This window comes from Anopheles gambiae, chromosome 2, assembly GCF_943734735.2.
Source record: "Anopheles gambiae chromosome 2, idAnoGambNW_F1_1, whole genome shotgun sequence".
NCBI lineage: Eukaryota > Metazoa > Arthropoda > Insecta > Diptera > Culicidae > Anopheles > Anopheles gambiae.
In genome coordinates this window covers 69,332,973-69,357,898 of record NC_064601.1, presented here as the reverse complement: position 1 = coordinate 69,357,898, position 24,926 = coordinate 69,332,973, and the positions used below count along the sequence as shown (strand labels likewise).

General features: G+C 38.4%; 1 protein-coding gene and 1 long non-coding RNA gene across 2 annotated transcripts; one reads left to right on the top strand and one right to left on the bottom strand.

The window, feature by feature from the left end:
- Positions 1-2,816: 2,816 nt before the first annotated feature.
- Positions 2,817-4,251, bottom strand: LOC133391519 (uncharacterized). The gene has a single exon (XM_061646194.1). The coding sequence runs from the start codon at positions 4,190-4,192 to the stop codon at positions 2,963-2,965; it is 1,230 nt and encodes a 409-aa protein (XP_061502178.1). The 5' UTR covers positions 4,193-4,251; the 3' UTR covers positions 2,817-2,962.
- Positions 4,252-11,319: 7,068 nt separating this feature from the next.
- LOC133391933 (uncharacterized) lies at positions 11,320-12,560 on the top strand. The gene is made up of 2 exons (XR_009765359.1): positions 11,320-12,116; positions 12,235-12,560. It is a non-coding gene; the product is annotated as an uncharacterized LOC133391933 (long non-coding RNA).
- The last annotated feature ends 12,366 nt before the right edge of the window (positions 12,561-24,926 follow it).

Below are 24,926 nucleotides of genomic sequence, written 5' to 3'. Positions count from 1 at the left end.
CATCATCATCATCAAAGCTGGTGATGACAAGTGAGGTTTACACAACAAGTGACTAAAACATTTATTTATCAATTTATATTTCATTCACGCATTCGCGGATTTCGTCTTTTCTAAATTAATCTACTTCCTTACTATTGTCACAACAGTCATACTTCATACAATAGTGGCCTTGATGTGAGTTGCACACAGTCTCTTAAATTGGGGTATAGTCTCTGCATTACAAACTACTCTGGGCATCATATTAAAATTTTGTATGCCTTTGAAAAACAAAGAGTTCATTGCTGATACTGTCTCAACCTTAGGAACTCTCGGATCTGCTGCTCTTCTTGTGTTGTAGTCGTGCACATTTAATCCTCGAACAACCCGATCACAAAGATATTGAGGCAAGTGACTGTTCAGGAGTTTATAAACAAAAATCATTGTTTGGTACATTACCCGCTGTTTCACCGACATCCATTTTAGGGTATCCAGCATAATCAATGACGACGTATACCATCCGCATCCTAGAATAGCTCGCATTGCTCTGTTGTGCAGTTTTTGCATTCTTGTCATTTGTCCTGCATTAGCCATAAAAAGAATTGACGGACAAAAATCCAGATGTGGAGCCATAAGAGACTTGTAAAGCTGTATCTTTGCAAAAACACTTAAGTCTTTTTTTAGTCGACAAATAATCCCGCATTTTTTCGCCATTTTCTTAATGATATTATCAATATGGCTTTTAAATTTCAGTTCTTCATCTATTGTGACTCCAAGATATTTTATTTCTTTAACTCTCTCTATGGCCTCGTCATCAATATTGATCTGTAAGTTAAAGAGAGTCTTGGTACGGGACAGCACTAACATTTTAGTTTTTTTTTGCATTTAATTTCAATTTTTTGTACTTCAACCATTGATCTAGCGAGGCCAGATCCTCATTCAGCTTCGTTGTTGCTTCTTTTACAGAGCTACAAGAGAGAAAGACCACCGTGTCGTCAGCAAAGAGATTAATATCACAAAATTTTAATACATTTTTCATGTCATTTATATACATAATAAACAAAATAGGACCAAGTACACTTCCTTGGGGGACTCCCAATGAGTTTTCAAGAGATTCCGATGTTGTGGTTTTAAAACGAGTTCTCTGAGTTCTCCCTTCTAAATAATTTTTAAACCAATCAAGTTCTTGTCCCACAATACCGAAGTTTTTTAAGGCATTGATTAACAAAGGTCTCGATATTGTTTCAAAGGCTCTTTTCAAATCTAAAAAGACAGCTAATGTTATATGTTTTTTGTTTAAATTGGTTTTCCACTTCTCAAGTACAAGGTTCAGAGCTGTTTCACAGGAATGAGATTCTCTATATCCTGATTGTTCTGGAACTAATAATTTATTTTCCTTTAAGTATTGAACCAATTGCTCCTTCACCACGAGTTCTAAAATTTTTTCTAGGGTGTTTAGCATATTTATCGGTCTGAACTCTTCTGCAATGATTGTACCATTAATCTTAGGGATGGGAATCACTATTGATTCTTTCCAAGTATTTGGGAATTGTCCCGTAATCAAAGAATCGTTAATAATGTTAAGTAACGTGTCCCCTGTGACACTGAGACAATCTCGTATCACTTTACCATTTATATCATCAAGTCCAGAAGCTCCTTTCAATTTGAAACAGATTCTTTGGAGTGTTTGAATATCAATCGGCTGAAAGTGAAATCGTTTTCTTGTTTGCTCCATATTTTTAATTTGCTCTGGTTCATTGCATTGAGGAATGCTTTTATGTATGTCCATAACACTATTGACAAAGTGTTCATTAAACAACCGGGCAATTTCTGATTCATCTTCGATTATCTTGTCATTAAATTGCACCCTACCTGTTTCATTGGAACCTGTTTGCAACCAACTTTTTAACAACTTCCACAATTGTTTGCTATCATTTTTTGATTCATTTATTTTTCGCTCAAAATAATTTCTTTTCGTCATTCTGAGCTCACGTAGGTAGCAATTTCTACTGGTTTTATAAGATAACCAGTCTAACTCTGAATTGGTTTTTAAAAATGTGAAGTAGCGTTTGTCCAAGCGCTGCTTTTTACATTGTAAATCCCCGGTGTACCACTTTTGATAATTGTTATTATTTACTACAGCAACATCAATGAGTTGAGCTATACTATTTTTTATTACTTGTTCTAGCCGGTGTGCTTTATCATGCAAACATAAATTTGTGATTGGTAGATTAACATTCACAGATGAACATATTTTGTCTTTACTGTATCTTTTCCAACTTTTAAATGTTTTTTTATTGTTTAATGAAACGTTGCATTTTTGTAAAGTTAGAACAATTGTTTCATGGTCTGCTATTTTCAATGTAGGATCAGTCTTCGCTATGAATGAGTTATGATTGCAGTATACATGATCTATTAGAGATTTACTTCGCTGAGTTATTCGAGTTTCCTCAGTAATAATCTGATTCATGTTCAAAGATTCCATTAGCTGTCTCAGTGGTTTAGATTCTGCGGAGTTCAACCAATTGATGTTAAAATCTCCTATTAGAATGTTGTCTTCTCCAAGATCAAGAAATTTATCAAACCACCATTCGAGTAAATTAACAAAATGGGCATTGCTAGAACTTGGTGAATGGTACACTAGACTAAATATGAATGATTTCTTACTTATTGTCGCTGAAATTGATAAAAACCAGTTTCCATCGCGAGCTTCATTAATTAAAATTTTGTAAGTTATTGACTCTTTTATAAATATAGTCACACCTCCAGTATGTCGAGAATTGGATAAGCATGAAATTGCCGTGAATCCAGGAATTCCAAACTTCAGTTCGAAAGCTTCAGCTTCCACAATGTGTGTTTCGGTTATAAACACTAACCAAGGTTGAATTGTTTGTACAATATGATTCAACATTATGTGACTAGACGACAATCCAGCCACATTCATGTATAACATCTGTATGTTCTTACTTTGTTTATTCTGCAATTGCTACTTACTCAATTGCTGTTTTCTTGATTTCAACCATTTAAACGTGGGACATTCTTTACTGAAGGCTGAATGAGCAGTGTTCAGTTTTAATCCTCTTTGCATATTTTGGGTGGAACAGTTAATGCAGCTTTCAGATGACGACTTACAATCTGATGTTTTATGTTTACCACTACATTTGGAACAAGTTTCTTCATTATCACATGTTGTGCTCTTATGACCAAATTGTCCGCACTTAAAACATCTCATGATATGAAAAGATTCGTGTATGTAGACTCTATCAAATCCAATATTAATCTTTTTTTCTCTGTCTAAGTAAATTGCTGTGTCGTGATCCACCTCAATTATGACATTATACTTTTTGTATTTATAGTCAGCTTTTTCAAATTTTCCCAACATTTTGATGTACGCTGTTGAAAAGCCATTATTTTGCGTTTTGATGAGATCTACCATTTCGTCTTCTTTGTAATTTTCCGACAAACCGATAATACGGAACTTTCTAGTTGGCAAGGAAGTTAGATACTTCTCACCCAAAGATGTCTGTATTTCTTTTCTTATATGGTCAATCCCTTCTTGTGAAGCCCATTCAACAATAATTTGACCAGGCTTACCATTACGGAAATTTGTTATTTTATGTATTCTTGGATCCAAATTCGCTCTCATGTCGCTTCTAGTTTTGTCACAAGTTTGATCTATCTTTGGTATAATTATTAAAGTCCCAGTATTGTTTTTTACTTGATTATCTATTTTTGAGACATTGGGAAGTTTGGTATTTCTAGGAGTTTCCATCCTTCCACTATTTGTCCTTTTTCTTTTACGAGTTAGAGTTGTCCATTCTGTTGTACCTATTGAATCAGTGTGTTCAGTATCCTGCAAAATAAGGGAAGTTGCATCAGATTTTTCTACCAAGTTTTTTTGTGGCATATTGCATGCAACTTTTGCATTTAATTTTTTCTCAATGCTAGAGATGCCGGTGTTAACCGCATCACTAACACTACTGGCCAATTTCGTTTCAATAGCATCTATCGAAGATTTCTGCATATTGGTAATACCAATGCTAACAACTTCACACACACTCGTTTTAATTTTCTCCTCGATAGCAACAATTGACAATTTAATATTTTCTAAAATCGCTTTGATTTCTAGCATTTCGTCGGATTTTGATGCACCTGAGCCTTCTTGTTCCAAGCAATCATCGCACCAATACTTCACGTTCACTATGTCGTTAATCATCTTAGCCGCTGGCTTAGTAAGCCTTGTGCAAGCTCGATGAAATTGACCATGGCATATACCCATACATGTAACCGGGTCGTCACTAATCAACACCGGTCTTATACATTTCTTGCAACTCATGACGAGTGTTTACAAACACTCATCAGCACACCGAGTGTATTAGTAATGATCGATGCCCGTTTTGCTTACTACTAATACTAATACACGTTATACGCTATTTCAGGAGATCCTCCTTCGTTCGTACAGTTCACTAACACATTGAAACTGTTTACAGCTACTGAAACAACACAAAATAAATTAATTAAAATCAAGAGTATTTCAATCGTCTCTCGATACAACTTCACTACATATCAAAGTCCTGTTATTCAGTCGTCATGTGTAACAAAAATTTCCACACTATTTACACCTTTTCACCACTTTAAACACTTCAACAGGGAGAGCAACACAAACTACACCTCACTCATCATCGCACACCAGCGACCGCGACAGCATCTAACAGACGACAGTTTTGGGTTATCAAGATTATTCTCCTTATAAATTAGGTAGGCCGCAAATGCAGATAAGTCAATAATGTTGTAAAAAAAAAGGCTAGAGGCCACCGATTAGTTTTACGTTTAGTAGTGTACTCACCAAGGCACTTATCCATATTATCAACGCCTCCTTTAAACTTATTGTAATCTACAATCATTGTTGGATTTTTTGGGCCTTGCGTTTCCGTATCATAATGCATCATAGATAGTAACACAACCGATTTGTTTTTTTCTGGGACATCCCTACAAACAACGATTGGGATTTTTTATCATGGTGTGTGTAAAAACCTAGAGTTAAGCGGAGAATCGGTGTGAAATACACGGAGACGAGAGCGCGTTTTGGTTTCGACACAGTCCCAAGAAAACATTTTGGACCTAGCTTGAACAAAAACTGTGCTGTCTTGCTCTATCTTCTATACCGCACCTGCTTGCAATCATTCGCGAGCGTTCAAATATACTCTCTCGATTTCATGTTCTCGCGAATTGCCTGCTGCTGTAAGAATGTATGAGTGAATGTGCAGCGTTTTTCTCTGTGCTTCTTCTTCTCCCCCCTCGTTCTTACTCCCTTCTTCCATCGATCCGATGCGCGATTCCTTACTCGACCGCGCAATAACATTTGTAAGGTTCCGCCGCAATGAGATAGTAGCCGGCATCGCGAATAAATGAACTCTTTTTAACAGTCGTTTAAAGTTCATTTTGGTTTAACCGAGTTCATTTGTTGTTCATTCCTGTTAAAATAAACGACCGTCAAAACAGTTAACGACTGCTCGATATCGCATATAGGCAAACACGGGGAAAAAATTCGAGCAGTATAATTAAACGACTGTTAATTTGTATCGCATACGCTCTTGACAGTCGTTTGTTTAACGACGGCATAGGACCAGTCGTTAAAATTAACAAATGAACTCAATGCGTTCGCGATGCCATATTCTAGCAATTTTTAACAACTCTGGTTAATTTTTAACGACTGTTAATTTTAAACCAATTCTTTCGCGATACCAGCTAGTGTACGGAAATATACAGAGCAATGCCATTTAGCATCCGTGGTCCACACGGAACGCCGATACCCCAAACACCACCGGCCAATATCAAATTCTCGGTATTAGCGCGTGACTGGTGGTGAATGAATGTGTCTCCCCTCTTCTCATCAATACAATTTACTTGCTACATCTCCTCCCCTTTCCCCTTCTCTTAGAACTCATACAAATGAAATTCTAGAGAGGAGTGTGAGAAGAGGGAAAAGCGTCAGCTTTTTCGCTCTCTCTCAAAAAATAAGTCCAAAATTGTCTGCCTTTGGGTACCAGTTTGTGTACTGAGATAGGGCCCCATCTCAGGTCCATAGTTTTACCCATTCATCGCGTTTTGGACGTTTGGGGTTTTGGCACTAACACAGTTACACATGTAGAAATGTGTGCGTTCATTTTCGGCCAGCTCGCTCAGTTTGATCTGCTCGCAGCGCTGTGCTGATGTCGGTGTCTCGCTTGCACTGCTGTACCGAAAGTTCCTCTGTGTGCTCTCGTTCTTGCTACCACACGAAATCGTCAGTACAGCTCAAGGATCGGCAGCGAGCCGCCTCACGTGTGTCAGCTTAAGTCCTGGACGATTGATGTTATGATTTTGTAAAGTGTTCAAGTGTTCAAGTGTTGTGCGAATTGAAATGAAGCTGCGCGAATGATACGTAATGCATGTTATGTACATCGCGCAGCTTCATTTCCTACCTTTTTACAGTAATCAACGTGTACAAAAAGATCTACGCAGATATTCGGCCACTGCAACGTTTGCATCGATGGAGCGATCGATTTTATTTTAGTTTGATATGTAAATGTAAATGTTTGTGTATGTAAATGTGTGAAATCGTGTAAAGTTATGTAAATGTTTGAATAAAGTGATGAAAAAAATATCTACGCGTGTTTTTTTTTTATTTAGCTTTAGATAACAAAAAAATACGCAGCAAGTGTGAGCGATCGCTGAAAGAAAAAAACGCACACGGCGCAACACGAAAGAAACAAACACAAGCACACGAAAGGATGCTCGCGCATGGGCGCGAGCATTGAGAGAGCGCACCGTGTATTTTGTATGGGAGCGGGAGAGAACCGTGGTACCCGTTCCCGCCCCCTTTTTAAAGCCTAGGAAATCTTCCATCGGCGCTTAACTCTAGATTTTTACGCACACCATGATAAAAATTACCCGCTCTTTGTCCGTAGGGATATGAGCACATGGTAACATTATTGCTAAATCTGAATATGCTGGATTCAGCAGCTCTACCCTTGGAGTTAGAAAACGCCTCTGGAACAAATACTCTTTTTTGTTGGCCGTACCTAACATGGACAGCTTGTAATCAACAGCCAAAGATAAGGCTAAAATGTAGCTTGTGAAAAAGTTGTCGCAAACAATATTACGACCACTTCCTCGCAAACTACTACATAGCTCGTTTACTACTCGTTCACCTTGGTTGCGCTCCCTTTCGCCAGATGGTGCTAACCCTTTGTAAATTTGACCCTTTATAGGGTATGATGTACATGAGTCGCAAGCCCACCAAACCTTAATACCATATTTAGCTGGTTTAGATGGTATGTACTTGGTAAACCCAGTACCTCCACGAAAAGGAAAAATTTGTTCGTCGACAGTAACATTTGTATCAGCAACGTAACAGGCCTGCAGGTTTGCATTTAATATATCAAACATTTTCGATACTGCTGCAGCTATATCGCTCTTCTTTCTTTCGGCGCGAGTGTTTCCATCATCGAATCTTATAAAGCGGGATATCCACCGGAATCTTTTAAGGCTCATTGCTGCTCGAAACATTGGATGCGATGTTGTTTTCCAAAGATCAGTGATGTTGACTCGATTAGATCGTGTAACACCGGTCAGAATTAATAGTCCTAAGTATGCATCGAATTCCGAGGACGATACAGGCTTCCATTCATGATGTTGCTTTTCTGGATGAGCAGCACGTTCACGTTCGAAACATATCTTAGCTTTTGCATTAGTTTCGTGAATTATGATGTCACATATTTCACGAGACATTAACATCCTGAATGTTGACAAACTATGAAGCCCCTTTGTTTGTTGCGTTGGTCCTGCTTTTTCCGATCGTTGAATGTTATGAGCCAACATTCTACGATGGTTTGGTGGTTGACTCAGCCAAACAACATCATTTTTCGCGTGATATGCATATTCTTAAGTGGGCTCGAAAAATTCATCCTTCTTCATCAGAATCTTCCAAAAACTCAATTGCGTATTCCTGATCTGCATCGTTCGATGTAAATTGGCTCTCGTCCTCATCTCCACTATCGCTAATTATCATGTCTGATATAAACCTACTCCTGTACTCCTCTTGCTCTTGCTGGCTTAGTTTTAGGAAATCTGTTGCAGACAACCATTCTGTTGTTTCATCCATTGCTAAATTGAAAGAAATACAGGGTTTCGAATCATATAAGGGAATAGTTCAATCACTTAGGGGAATGTTGCAAATCGGTAGGGGAATATTGCATGCAAGCTGTGGATGTTTGCAATCACTTAGGGGAGTTGTGCAATCGATTAGGGGAATGTTGCAAGCGTACTGTGGAGCTGTAATCAGACTGTGGGTGCCACTGTAAATACCTTAAAATATTTTCGTCAATCTAACTAACTTATCATGTTTAATTATGGCTCCGCAGCAGGATTTCTTTAGTTTATCATGTGTACAGCAGAATCCCACACGAAAACAACTCCAAACGATGTTTTTAAAAAAAACATCATCGGTATCAATTCGAAGCTTTTTACACCGGCACCCACCGTCTGATGACAGCTCCCCAGTACCCTTGCAACATTCCCCTAATCGATTGCAAAACTCCCCTAAGTGATTGCAAACATCCACAGCTTGCTTGCAACATTCCCCTACCGATTTGCAACATTCCCCTAAGTGGTTGAACTATTCCCTTATATGATTCGAAACCCTGTATGTCATTTTATCTACACCAAAGTAAATTTGAAAATAGTGTAACATACTTGTTTTTTAAGCTATTGCTATTACGTACAGTGGAATAAGCAGGAAACAATGTTCACAATATTCGTGCATTCGAATATGGGAATGAAACTGAAGTAAAAACAATTTTATACACATTTCAAACGAGGTATTTGGTAAATACACAGGAGCATCCCTTACTGTGTACACTTACATTTGGGAAGCAAAAAATTTCGATGTTGACGCTATATTTGCAACCAGGATTTTCAATTTAGGACACACCGAACGAATAAACCACCACATGGGAGAAAGCACCAGTGAAAAAATGATGAATCACAGTGAACTTTTGGTATGGTGTGTTAGTCAAAATTGGCGAATGAAGTATTTTAGCTCACAGTCTAGATAAAGAATCACGAGCGAGCACAAGTAATGATCTCATTTTGTTCATTACTTATTCGTTGTTTATACTTTACAGGGTATAAACGTTCATGAAGCATTAAATTAAGTTGTTTTATTAAATCATTTAAATAATAAATAAATAATTTTGACCATTAACGAGGTCCTTTAATCGGCGCCGTTTATCACACACGACATTTGGCCGAAGTTTGGCCGGTATTACCAAATAGGTTGATACATCAAGTAAAAGAAAAACTAGCTAAAGGCATGTAATGAAATATTATACAATATAAATTTTGTGATAATTTAATATAAAAATATAAAGATAATAAGCATCCTGAGTATAGTGAAAATCTAGACGATAGATTGTAAAACAATGCATTTTTTATTTCATAGATAGATAGAAAGCATTGCTTATTTTCGAAAACCGTTAATTCTATACGTCAAAATGTATGGAATACCCGGGTATGCCGGTTGCCAATTTACGTGTGTAAATCTGGTTGCCAACTCTACGGTTAAGGGTGTCGGTAAAGTTAAAGATAAGTAGAAAATGTCATCGAGAAATGATCGTTAAAGAAAATAATTTAAATTTGAGTTTGAATATCGCCGTTGGTGGTTAAATGTTTTTATAAAATGTTCGTTAAAAATGATTGATTAAATTTAAATTGTCGCGTTGTCAACAATGCTGCTGGTAAAAAGTCAATAGCGACGATTTAAAAACAATGTGCAGGAAGTCTACAATCAATTGTAAAACCCTGTACGCTAACGTTAATGATCACTCGCGGAGTAGTATTGCATACCCCATTCGAGCGCAGTTTTCATTAATCGTTTTTTTTTTGTGGGGTAATTTACATTCACGATAGAGGTTATGAAAAGAATCGTTCTTTGGACTAACGCAAGTGTTAATAATTTCAAATTAGTGAAAGCGAATACGCAATTGCACTCACGAACTACCTACACTTGCCCTGAACTTCACTAATTTTCGTGGGATCGTGTAAGCTGATGCGCACTTACACACGCACACGGAGAAATTCGCTTAGGCCGATACGCACGTAAATGATATAAATGTAACATGCGAAGCACTCTACACACACGCCAATTGTCTGCATCACCCTTGCTTACACTGCACTGCTCTTAGGTTGGATCGTGTAAGCTGATACGCACTTACACATGCACGCGAATAAAGTACCTAGGATGATATGCACTAAGGTATTGTGTGAGCTGATACGCACTACCCTACTAACAAAGAGAGTGCGATTTACATGCGAAGGGTGCGTAGAGACAAGGGGAAACGATGTAAAACCGGAGGATGTGCGTTTTGGTTTCTACACAGTTTTGACAATAAAACTGTAACAAATGTGTAAACGTATGCGTTCACTTTCTGCCAGCGCGCTCAGATTGATCTGCTCGCAGCGGTGTGCTGATATCGGTGTCTCGCATGCACTGCTACAACGAAAGTTCCTTAAAAGAAAAGTTGCTACCACACAAAATCTCCTACTAGCAAAGAGAATAAAAAAATGTGAAATTTTCAGGCAAGGGGCATGTTGAAGCAGGGGACGGTTGGAAATACGCGGAATTACGCAGAGGCGCGAGCGTGTTTTGGTTTATACACTGTTTTTGCACTTACACAATTACACAGGTGTGAATGTGTGTGTTCACTTTCAGCCTGCGCGCTCAGTTTGGTTTTCTCGCAGCGGAATGCTGGTATCGGTGTCTCGCTCGCAGTAGTGCAGCGAGTGTTCCTCTCTGCGCTCCCTTTCTTGCCACCACACAAAATCGTCCCCGCACGACAAAATCGAGCAGTTTTGCAGCTCGGATTTTCGATCGCTTTCCGCCAAAAGCGATCGAAAAAGCGAGCAGAAATGTCAGGGAAAACGCTTGGATTCCGATCGAAGAAATATTTCAATCCTAAAATTTCAGCGCTGAAAATTTCGAAATATAAATTTATAAATTTATAAATTTGCAACAATTTTGAATGCGAAATATTTCACAGCCATGGGCTGTGAAATATGTTTGGAGTTTGAGTTTGAGAAGTTTTCGATCGCTTTGCGCAGCAGGAAGTTTCACTAAGTGTTGAAGTGTTGTGCACATTGAAATGAAGCTGCGCTTATCTTTCATCATTGAATTTAATTGTGTCATTTGCGCTGCTTTATTTCAATGTTTTTTTTTGTAGTATTAGACATAAACAACGGTATCCACGCTGTTAGGCGGCTGCTTGAAAAACGAATACTTTTTTTTTATATATCAATTGTTGTTTACCAACAGCGGTTCTAGTTTGACAGCTGCGTTGTGGTGAAGTGAGAGAGAGGGACAGGTAGCACAGGCGAAACAAACACGGGCGAAATAGAGAGAGTAGGAATGGTTCTTCCCGAAGGAGCTTCGCGTGCAACGGATGAACCTGCGCAAATTAAGTGGAATGACCGCAATCGGGTTTGCGTGAAGTTTTAAAACGGGCACGAAGACGAAAATCGACCTCTTTCTACCATCGCGCCAAGAGAAGAAAGTTCAGTGAATTTTTAATACAGTTTAATGAAATTAAGTGAATTAAGAAAACTGATGTTTCAACTTTAGATTCGCGAAAGAAAGAAAGAGCTTTGTTGCTGGACGCAACATAAATAATGTGTGTGGTTTTGTGGCAAGATTGTGTGAAGCTATGTGTGAAAATGCCCCTTTAGTTGCAATAACAGTTCTATACAGGGTTTTCGAGGATTATATAGACATGTTCAGCGAGTTGCAGATTTGTTCAGGCATATGATAGACTCTTTCAGCGAGATATAGAATTGTTCGGATATTGTCATAGACTTGTCTGACAGTGCTATAGAATTGTTCGGATGTGTTGTAGAATGAAGAACCGAAGCCCGTTTATATGTACGTGGCAATGTCAAACGTCCATGTCAAAGATTGATGTATGTAAACAAACGAGTACATACTCACGCAAGAGCGATTGGATTGTAAACCAATTTTAAGCAAATATTTTGCTAATTGTCCCACGTTTTGTACATTCTGTGCATCTGTAACTTTGGTTCCCATTAGTGCGCATAGCAATTCACAGGTAATTTCATCGAATCAATCAATGGTATGCGTAGGATTCGCTGATTAAATTCAGGCCTCACGCTGTTTCTACACACATACCATCGCATTTACATACTATCATCGTACTTCTATTTTAGGTTACTGGTGCGTTTCGGTGATCCCAAACGGATTTGAAGACTTTGCGGTCTTGGCCTTCCTCAGGAGTGTCCGAAACCGCTAACGATCTTGCGCCTTCGTCTGCCAGTCCGTTATCCCGGCATTAATGGCGGACGCCTCCACGCCATCTAGCCACCTCAATTTGGGCCTACCACGCCTCCTCTGTCCTTGCGAACGGTCTAAAAAGACTTTACGGGCTGGACTAACGTGTTAACCATATATAATATGTGTACAGTTGTTGTGAACCCCTCAAAATGTGTTTAAAGTAAAAAATAAAACGAGTATAATGCCGAATGTTTGCGAAAAAGTTAACGCTTCTTGTACAGTGAACCACTGATGATGTACGTTGGTCCAACAGGTCACTCGGTTCATGATACTCTCCTCAACCCCTTGACAGCGCAAAGGATATGCAACATCCTTTTGAGGCAGCCACCGAACATGTTGAACACCTTTTTGCCAAATACTCACCTGCATTTAGCACACAAGTGCCTTCTTTATGAGCCCTGAGTTCTCTATTCTCAAAACATACAGACACCAGGAAACCCGGATCGCAGTACAGCAAGCTCGTTTTTCATACTCAAGCTCGTTGTTCACACAATCCTTGCGCCATGTTCAAACGCACCGTTCATCCAATCCAAGACCATCCCATAGAGCACACTGTCTAGCCGACACTGTATCTAATGTTCAAAAAATCCATTGCAGAATGCTAGTATTAAGAAAATCAATCTATATATGGTTCAAGAATTCAACATTTAATCAACATTCACTTGCATACAAATAGCTCAACAAAATTATAATTCATTTCAATTCGTTACATAATATCATCTATCACATATGAAAATAACATCACCTGCAAAATGCCCTAATCCACAATTGCCTGCCCCGCGCTGCACTTCCTAATATATTTTAAAATATTCTTATAATATCCTTTACAATCCTCTATTGTTACAAGAGTTGCGCCTTCTCTGATAGCCTCCATCAGTTGATCTTCATTTGTAGGACGCGCTCTGCAGACAGTGTTTTTCCATTTGGAGAACATGTTCTCGATGGGCTTAAGGAACGGTGAATATGGTGGTATATATTTTATCTGAATGTTGTTAGCTTCAGCAAACTCATGCACTTGACGGGACTTATGAAATGCACAATTTCCATAAAAATTATTGGATTCTCGATTTCCTTCTCGTCTATTTTGATTTTAATCTCTTCCAAAAATTGCACAAACGCTTCAGTGTTGAAAGCTCCATTTCGGGAAGAATGTGCTAAAATGCCATTGCGCGACATTGCACAACATATGCTAATGTTGCGTGACCGTATTGATGCCACTGTTTGGGTTGCCGGGGTACCTATTTTTGAACGGCTTCTATTCACTCGCAACGACACGTTGAAGTCTACTTCATCCAGAAAAATGAAAGTATCTGAGTACAGTTCCATTTGCAACTCTGTAAATCTATTTGCATATTCCTGGCGCACCTCTAAATTAGACTCTGCATTACGACGTTCGGGTATGATTTGAACTCGCTTTAGAGAATAGTTGAACTCTTTGATGTACGCGTGGAGTGTGGATGGCGCTACATGAATATCGAACTCCCGTAGACACTTTTCGGATATTTTTTTCAACGAAATAGAGCAATTGTCATCAATCCAACCTTGCAATGCGGCAATCTGATCATTATTAAGCTTTTTGGGTTTAGTCCCTCCACGTCGCTGAGTGTTGCTTACCACCTTTGATTTGAGCTAGATTTGTTAGTCTACAAATCCGTTTGGAATCACCGAAACGCACCAGTAACCTAAAATAGAAGCACGATGATAGTATGTAAATGCGATGGTATGTGTGTAGAAACAGCGTGATGCCTGAATTTAATCAGCGAATCCTACGCATACCATTGATTGATTCGATTAAATTACCTTAGAATTGTTATGCGCACTAATGGGAACCAAAGTTACAGATGCACAGAATGTACAAAACGTGGGACAATTAGCAAAATATTTGCTTAAAATTGGTTTACAATCCAATCGCTCTTGCGTGAGTATGTACTCGTTTGTTTACATACATCAATCTTTGACATAGACGTTTGACATTGCCACGTACATATAGACGGGCTTCGGTTCTTCATTCTACAACACATCCGAACAATTCTATAGCACTGTCAGACAAGTCTATGACAATATCCGAACAATTCTATATCTCGCAGAAAGAGTCTATTATATGTCTGAACGAATCTACAACTCGCTGAACATGTCTATATAATCCTCGAAAACCCTGTAATATCTACAAAGTTTGATGTATAAAGTTTTTGTTTCGGGCGCACCAAGTCCTTGTGAAGGAAAGCGCACAGCGCGCTACGAAAGAAACGAGCGGGAGGGGGTGTCAGTCCAGCGCAGCGCAATTCGCTGGAATCAAGTGGGAGGGGGTACCAGTTCAGCGCTGCGCAAGCCGAAAGAAACGGGAAGGAAGGGGTATGAGGAAAATACTATGAAACAGCGCGAGCGAGTGTTCTTTACAGCGAGAGCGCCTCGTGTATTTTAAAGGAAAACAGGAGAGCGCATTCTCTCCGTGGTAGCGCTCCATCCGCAATTTTTTATTCTCAGCCCAAAACAACGGACTTTGGATCCGAGCTTGGGCCGGACCCCCACCGCGTGTTTCTACCTACCCCTCGCCTGAAAATTTCGTTCAGTTTGTCTGTCGGGGCGTTCTTTATCGTAAAAGCGCCTCGCGTATTTTTAAGGCAAGCAAGAGGTCGCATGCACTCTGCGGTAGTGCTCCATCCGCCATTTTTTATTTTCAGCCGAAAACAACGGACTTTGGATCCAAACTTGGGCCGGATCTCCACAGCGTGTTTCTACCTACCCTTCGCCTGAAAATTTCGTTCTCTTTGTGTGACAGGTCGTCAGTACAGCTCAATGATCCGCAGCGAGCAGCCGCGCGTGTGTCAGCCTAAGTCCTAGGCGCTTGGTGCTATCATTTAGTGAAGTGTTCAAGTGTTCAAATGTTGAGCGCATTGAAATGAAGCTGCGCAAATGATTCAAAATGTACGGTCTGTTCCCGAGTTACGCGGATTCTGAGGCCGCGGGGCCACTGGGCTTTCTCAGCTGAGAAAACGTTCTCAAGCACTCATTTAAGTTTCTCAAGCACTCAAAACTTGTTCTCAGACTCAAGCCCGTGGCCGTCGTCAGTTTTTTCTCACTCTGAGAAACTGATATAGACACTCAAGCTTTATTTAGAGCTTTAAATAGAAAAACAGTTTTTAATCGCATATTTTTTTAACGTTTTCAATTATAAACATTGAATACATTTTCCAAAGTGATTTCCGATAAACAAATAGCGCAATTCTCCATATTTCAGTTAGCCGATCGCTGCATCGTCAACTTTCTCAAAGATTCTTAAAGATTCTCAAAACCGATTTTGTTCCGATTCGACAAACGCTGAGAACGAGTTTTTCTCAAAAGCACTCATGAGTGCTTGAGAAAATGAGCGTTGAGAATCCCCATGGCCCCGCGGCCTGAGATGCGCGGGTTTTAAATTTGGTAGATCAAAGTCGAATCAATATAATTTACTTCAGGAACTGTCAAATGCAGTATTTTTTTATTTTTTTTAATAAAAATGTATTCGTTGTGAACGCGACTCTTTTTAAATTTTATAAATTTCATTTAATTAAATTTCTCTTTGCAAGCGATCGCCACGACAAGCACATTTTCAAACTTAACGGTCATTTACGGATCTGAGGAAGAAAGAAACGTTAAGAAAGATAAGACTAGATTTCGTAAAAAACAAACATACTTTGCAAGCCGTCTTTTGTAGACATATTTTTCCAAAATAAACATCAAAAATAAATTTCACTAGCACTGTTAAAAAAGAAGTTGGAGATTACACAAAAAAATTGGATAATAACGGAACAAACAAAAAGTATTTTAAAATATTTTCATATCATGTGTTGACAAATTAGTATAAAACCCGCGATACACTTTTTTGGGCTACGCGCCGACTGATGGCGTTTTCTGTCCGTCGCCTTGCGTGTTGACACTAACCGTTCCACGTATGTAATGCGTCCCACCATTTGTAATCTTGTAATCTTGTAATTGTGCTGTTTGCATATCGCTACAGCAGCATGACGGCGATTAGTACACACCTATTGTAAAATAAATTGTATTTCGAGATTAACACAGCAAACATTCAAAGTCTGATTTCTTTTGAATTTCTTCATTCTGGCATTATCCAGTGTACAAATCGCCTAAGATCCTTAACGGGTAGCCGAAGGTTAACACTTGTACACGTTCTTCGGTGTCCTGCGGTTCTGCGCGTTCCGCCTTCGGTTTCCTCCTACCCTTTCATCAAGGTTACTCAGTGGTTTCCACCGATAGCCGCTTGGTACCCTTCCTTCCCCTCCCCAAACCAAAAATCGCGGAGTAGGCCGCTCGTTACTTGTAATATCCCCCTACAGGTGGTCATTCGGATACAGAAACAAGGGTACGGATACCCGGATACTGAAAGTTAGTCGCGTGTGATTCGTCGAAACCGAAGTTAAGTGTGAGATCAGTGCAAGTGTGTGAATCCCCCCAGCTAAGATTGTTGTAGGTTCTCCTCGGTGCTACAGTGCGTCATTCAGCTGGTGGTCAGAGCAAAACCAGGTACGTTGTGGCTCCACATCGGTAAGTAAAATTCACTTACCTGGAAGTGAAACAAAACTCGTCGTGCCCTTTCTTCGCTAAACCCAAATGCCGACAACACTTGTAGACGATTCTTCGATGGAGTCCCAGGGATTCAAGGGATTTTCCGAAGAAGAAATCCAAGAGAAGGTCACTATTTTAAAGGTGTTACGACTGAAACACCAATCACTTTTCTAAATTGAGCTAAAGGCTGCCAAGCTTACATCAGCCATCAGTCGAGTGAATTTACGGGAATTGAGTAAATTGAAAAATCCTCAACATGGGGTGTTTAATCAGATCTTGGAACAACTCCCCCCTGACGCGGAAAATTATTTTAAGCACGATGAAAGCTTCAGAAAACTTGCTACTGCCATAGAAGTAGCCCTTGAATTGTTTACCATTGAATCGCTACGAAGCACTCAATATCGCCTGCACTTCTGTCACTTCCGACCTGTCGATTCCGATGCCCACATTCGATGGTTCATACAAGTGTTGGCCGTTCCGGTCCGAACCTAGTAAAAAAGTTCCGTTCTTTATGTAGGCCGTTCCGTTCCGATCCTTTGTACAAAATCGTTCCGTTCCGTTCATTCCGTTCTTTCCGTTCATTCCGTTCCATTCCGTTCATTCCATTCCGTTCCGTTCATTCCGTTCTTTCCGTTCATTCCGTTCTTTCCGTTCATTCCGTTCTTTCTGTTCATTCCGTTCCGTTCAATTCGTTCTTTTCGTTCCGTTCCGGTCTTTGCCGCTTCAATATTGTTAGCAAGGTGCTATCGTTCGTGCGTTCCGTTCTTTGCAAAAAAACGGCTTTGTCCGGCTGTTGCTTGCTGCTTGCAAGATATCTGTTCACTCTTTCTCCCACTCAGTATGTGTTGCCTGTGCACTCTCCAAAGCTCACATGAATATTCATCGCACTTCGTCGCGTATCGTTTATAAAAATTGTGTTAAGCGAAACCAAAAATGGTGTTGCATTTGTTATTATGGCGCAATTTGTAACATCTATTATACTTTTTGTTATAATTAAGGTTGTCTTAACTAGACAAATAACTATTATAAAATTAAAATCTGCACTCATATGGCAGAACGGGTTGGAAAATATGTATAATAATATGCGAGTATGAACAACGAAAAATAAAATGTATTTATTTTTTATGCCATGATATCCATTTGATCTTGGCACTCGGCATGATTCCAATATTTGACCATTCGATTCGAAGCATTCTGTTCCATTCGACAACCGTTTGAGTGCCGTGATCGTATAAACGATTTTTGTGAAAAAAACTATTTGTTTTAAATAGTAAGTGAAATTCAAATAATTAGTCAATTTCGTGGTTCAATCGCTAACTCGTACCACTCAATAACATCGGCATGGGTAAAAGCCTCGAATGGATCGTGCCCCCATACGCTGGGTTGATTATCATGCTATGGGCATTTAATAAGTTACTGATAGCCAAGTCTATGAGTGGTACAGGAAGGCTTTGACCGAAAATGGTCGTCGCATCTAAAAAGTTTTAAAAATGCTAGATAATAAATGCATTCCCCCCCCCACCCCGGAAAACAGTTTGGCTTCTAAGCTCTGGGTCGGTTCTTTTGCACCCCAGGTTCACGTTCCATTCTTTTGGAAAAATTAACTAGTTCCGTTCCGTTCCTTTTTTAACGAAATTCCCAACACTAGTTCATACCAACTGTTGAGACGATCGCTTTTGCGAAGTTTTATATAGCGAGACTTGTTTTTTTCTACACTTTAAAAACGTCTTGGCTTTTCCTTTGCGAATGAATCGTTAAGTGTTTTGAGCGCGCTTAAATTGGTTTGACCCTTTTTGACCCTAGCCCCAATTTGTCCCGTTTTTGGTGAGCTGGTTGGTTTCTTCTATCCGAGTTCCTTCTCTTTTCCACGATCTATTCTCCACGATATCTCTATACGCCATCTAGTGGACTCTGATGGCACCTATCAATATTCGAAATCATAGATGTTTGAATTATTCGAACATCAACAATCCGCTGTCAGTTAAGGCCGTCACAACAATAACATCCGTTCCAACACCAACAGTGGACAAAATTTAAGGCCATGTTTATGGACCTGATGAATCGGTCATGTGACTCAGATGCAGTGAAGCTGCATCATTTTAATAAGGCATAAGAGGGAAAGACGGCAGGCGTTTTAAGTGCAAGTGTGATTGCTTCTAATAAGTTTGCATCGGCGTGGAAACTGCTAAAGAGCGTTTTGAAAACCCACATGTTATGATAGAACACCACATTAGCGGATTTGTAAAACTAAAGCCATTGATTCGCAAATCGGCTATAGGGTTGCGTGAGTTGGTTGCAACATGCTCAACGCATGTAGATGCTCTCGTCTATATGAAACACCCAATTGACAACACAAGTAATAAAATAATTACGCACATTCTGATTTCTTACCTCGATTCGGAAACAAGAAAACTTTGCAAGCGAACACTCGAGCATAAAGAGTTTCTCGAACTATTTGCCATCCTAAAGTTCATCACTCGATAATGTGACGAGCTAGAGCAATGTGGAGCAGAGGCGGCAAGGCTAAACCAGCAATCTCAAAGGTTTATAGTAGCACTATACAGAACTGCAAGGTCTGTAAAATACAGCCACACTACATAAATAAATGCCCAGATTTTTTAGCATTGCCTGTAACAACGAGACGAGAAAGGGCGAGGGAACTAAACTGGTGTTTGAACTGTCTTGGATCGGGACACTCGTCAAAAAAGTGTCCATCTAAATGGGTGTGTAGACAGTGCCAACAAAGGCATCATTCACTTATGCATTTTGATACAGGTGTAATAGAAATCTCAGTTGAGCCGCTGCCTTTCACTTATAGTGCAACCCACATCAGCACACCACAAACTATTCTCAATACACGAATGCAATCCACAGTACTGATATCAACAGTCATGCTAAATAATTTGGATAGCAGTGGTATTGAGCACCAAGCACGAATCTTATTAGACAGTGGGACTCAATATAATTTCATTGCCGGCGAATTAGCGCAAAGATTAAGACTGTCGCGTAAATTGGTAAATGATGCAAATGATTCACCAGCCTTGGGGCCCCAACGTTCATCCTTCCGGGGGACCTTGCCGCTATTACTCTGTTCAAGGCATACTATAGACTAGAGAACTACGGGGCCCCTAAATCGTCGGGGCCCCAGGCGACCGCCTAGTCCGCCTACCGTTAGATCCGCCACTGATGTGGCCTTGGCCGCTTTGAAGCATCGATAGTGTCAGCCGAGTGATTCGTGCGTTGTGATCGCTGCCTTCTGATTTCCGGCCAGCATCTGCAACTGTACGATGGCAAACCTTACCTGTAGCAGCTCGTTTGTACGTCCGGCCAACAGCTAAACCGCATAGACCTGAACAGTAGCATTAATAGTTCTATGGCAAAAGTTAAAGGCGATTCGGACTGAAGAAATTTGAGACTGCAGAAGGTACCATGAGCAAATAGACATTTGAGCAGGTGCGCAGGAGCGATGTAATGCCGTTCGGTACAAAATCGGTACAAAACTATACAAATCATGAGCGGAAAGTTTCCTTCTCGTCCATTTTAGCAGACGTAGTTACAGAAGCTGGAGGTTTTTGGTTTGGAGTTTCAAAGTGTGCGAAGGTTCCTTCTAGATCTACGACCAAGGCATCGCAAGCCGACGCACTTTATAGACTATTATACTTCATTTCAACTATTTTACTGCAGAAAAGACTCCATAAGAAATAAGAAATTCACATAAAAAATGTATTTCATACTAATATTTTTTCTGTAAAAAGTTCTGTATTATTAGTTATATTTACAGGATACAAGTTTAATAGTCGATATACAGTATATCATGAATAAATTTTGTACATAAACAGATTCATAGCTCTAGTTGACAAAGCGCAATCATTAACTGAAATTCCTTAAATGCAAAGCGCATTCCTTGAATTCATTTGCTTACCTAACTTACTAATCTTAACAACTAAAAGGATGAGTATTTCATACTATAGCTACATATTACAAGATAACTTGCCTTAGCTCTAATCACTATTACCACTATTACACTATTACTGTAATATCCAAAGGAACACAATCAATAAACAGTAATCATTAAGATTTCATTTCAACACATAAAAGAAAAAAATCGTATCAGTACGTCCCAAAATTATAATTATGTACATTAATTTTACATAAATAACATACGTATCGATGTGCTACGTTGATCATGATGTTAAGTAATGTAGCGATTATTGAATGATTGATGATACGTTTTTAACGAAATGAAAGTAAGCAAAGATGATCCAGCATGAAGAAGAACAGAATCGCTATTTTACAAGTGGGTGCAATTAAAAGACTGAAACAACTAAGTCAATTGTAACACATTTAAATTGAAACTTATGATTGGATTCAGGACCAATTACAAATATAATTCAATTGAATAGGTAACCTTTTTAATAAAGAATGGGCCATGCCATCTAAAAATGAAAAATATTATTAAAATAATAAAAAAATAAGTTAATAAATAGGTGAATAAATAACTACATGTGTAATACCTTAAGTAAGTATATAAATAACTATAATCACGTAGATAACGTTCGAAACTATGACAGCAATACACTCCGAATAAATAAGTTAACAATTGATTAATGAAAAAATAAATAAACAAATAAACTGCTACTAAATTGTTATAAATACATTTGAATTGAACTATGCAAAACTTGAACAATTATATAAACTATAAATAAATTGCAAAATGCCTTATCACATTTAAATAATCAAATCAATAAGGTATAAATAAATATAAATATCACAATAAATTAATAATAGGCATCTGAATAAATTACCGATTAATTAATTTTTTTTTGTTGCTTTTGAATGCGGATCAGGGTATTTCCGCTTGCGCCGCAATTGATTTTCGGAACTCCTTTTCATGTTAAGAAAACGCATTCTAACAATGGCTCGTTGTTTTGCAAACGTTTTTATGATTTCAAACGGCAGTTCTGGAATTTTTTTCTGAATGCTCATTTCAATTTTAGCCACAATCACCTTCATTTTAGAAAGATTACCATTCTTATTGATTTTGTTGAACACCTGTTCCATTTTAAACCCGAGGGTTAAAAATGTTTGGGAAGGTTCAAACAAGCCACCTACTGATAAATGCCTGACAAATGTTGGAGGTTGGCAGTAGCAGTGATCAGAATTAATTTTAAATGTTTGACAGCCTAAGTTTAAATGAGGATATTTAGAATTAAACTTATTAGCTATATAACCCACTGTTGCTACGGATGTAGCCATCTATGTATTATGAGTAGCAAATATTAAGCTAGAAAGGATAATATATTGCAGTCCATCAATTTCTTGCTGTGATTGCATAACAACGCTGCTACCAACAGTACTGACTGAGTCTGAATCACTGCTATTGTCCTCCACTGCCTGGCAAATATCATTGGTTTTTTCCATTTCTTCCATATCAGGAAGGGATTGTGGAATATCCACTCTAGCGAAAACAGTTGCGGATAAAAATTATTCAACGTGCTCATGACTAGCTTCTTCTTCGATATTTTTTTGGCTTGTATGGTTTTTAAATATTGTAGGTGATTTGCCAAGAATAATTATTCTTATTCTATAGATGCAAATCAATTGAGACGGATGATTGGCGTAGTTGCGAAAAAAAGTTTTCTAGCGCGTCCTGATTGAGCTGAAATAGAAATTAAATAAAAGTTATCCAATACATAAATAAAAATATAATTGTCTTATATAATAATTACCTTATAAGTTGAAATGAATGTGACACGAGATCCGTACTTCCTTTTCATATCTCCAAAAAGCAACTGAAGCGATGAGATATGCATCAGGACAGATTTCTGGAATACCTGCGATCCTTTCTTTCCAATTGCCCTCATATTTAACATTAAATCAAACATGTCTTTTAATGCTCCTGTTTAGTTTTCATTGCCATTATATGATTTAAAAAAATCTAATTTAGCCTTTGGAGAGTATGAATTTGCTATATCAAACCAAAGATCTACCTTTTCGATGAATAATGCCAGTTCTTTTGCATCACTATCTTCTGGGTAGTATCTTTGCAGAGCAATTGAAGTGGTTCTGGACAAAAGTTCTGCGACTTTCCGAACATTTTGGCGTTCTTGTAGTGTCATATTCAAATGATTGTCTGTAAGTTTAAATATTGGAGTCTTTTCAGCCACGTTTCTATTTCCTATCAGATCAATCAACTTGTTATTTTACTATTATACTCAAATCCAGTGTCTAACAACCAGTTCCGTATTAGTCTTAAAATATGAGGTGCATTAGGAAAAACATAAATGTTGCAATTTGTAATAGGATGGTTACAATATGGACGAGAGTAGTCATGAGCGCCAAGATCCTTCCAGCATCCAACATTTGATTGGCAATTATCGCTTACTATACTCACGAAATTTATATTTATATGATGTAACCGTCTGATAATTTCGTGGAGAATATCTTTTGTCATCTGTTGATCGAATCCAATAAATACTGGTTGTTTCCAGTTTTTAAAAAGCCCATAACCACTTGCAAATAATTATGCGGTCCAAGAACTTCATCAGCGGCCGGATCATACTCCAAAGTTTTGCTTACTTTAATTTCATCAAACGATAATATACATTCACGTTCGATTTCATTCATTTCGCAGGTAATGTTATTTAATAAAATTAGCACATCATTTAATATACCTTGCTTGAGGTCAAGTTTATTTGAGTACCGTTGTAATGTACATGGAGCTGCTACAGGAAAATACATATCCTTTCCAAGATACTGATACGATATTATTCCAAAATAGCGTAACGTAAAATTTTTTTCTAATTTCTTCTTTAGTCCATCGAACTTTTTTTTCGTTTCCCTGTTATTAAATCTATCTAATTTGAGCTTAAGGCGAGCTTTCTGAAATCGTAAGTTGGAACAAGGTTAGAAGTTAGTGTACGATGGAATAATATTTACCAGTGATGTATAACGTGTGGGCCTTCCGGATGAACCATGCCGGTGGTATGAAATTGTGCATTAAAAGACAAGTTTTGTTGTAAATGAAGTGGTATTTACGTTGTATCAGGTTATTTTTGTCAAATAATGTTTTTGAAGAACTGCGTCATCAACGGTAACAGCAACGGCAGTGTAGGTAACTTTTACGCTAAAAGAAAAAGAGGAAGAACAACGCAATCTACTTTTTGTGCGCGAATAAGAAATGTGTTAAAGTGCGTACGCGATAACGTTTTTTGTCTGTCGTAAAACATGTATTTTTTTTTATTGAAGTGTACTTTACTGCGTAACAATTAAAAATTAGATTGATGGAAACAAATCGAGCAGAAGCGAAAGAAAGTACGGTAAATTTTGTTTGTGTGGTATTTAACTGCGTAGACTAGAATCTTTGTTATGTGTTGTACGACAGGTATTGTTTTAGCGCGGGTGTAAGTTTTTTATGGGTCGTGAAGTGTTTTAGTATAGTAGTATAGTGTAATGTAGAATGTTTACTTCTAGAAGTGCTTGCTAGTTTGTGTTATGTAAAAGTATTTAACCGCATTTATCTACTTGATGATGATGGTGTATTTTTTAATTTGTTTTTGTTTAACAGCTTTTATGAAAAAAAACTAGTATAAATTTAAAATAAAATTTAAAAAATAATGAGAGTCTTCAAAGATTCGAGACACACGCGCGTATAGTGAACTTTGGGGTTTAGACCCACTGATTGTAAGATGATAGGACTTAGCGGCACCTTATCGGATTCATTAGTGGGTCGAAAACACTCAATCATCCACTCGAGTGTTATGTAGAAATTTTACTTTCATTTTTTATACCTAAATATCTTTAAGATAATTTCGTCCTTCTCGAACCTTTGAAGGGGAAAGTGGAGGGACCATCATCATCAATCTTTTGTGATGGAACTAAATAGAAAAGCAACAGCACACGTATCGTTTGAGTGCCGATGCGTGGTGTAGGAGAGATATATTTTAGCGTGGAGTTTTTTTTGCAATGGTAACTATTTGATATGAAAACGAATAGAGAAGCAACA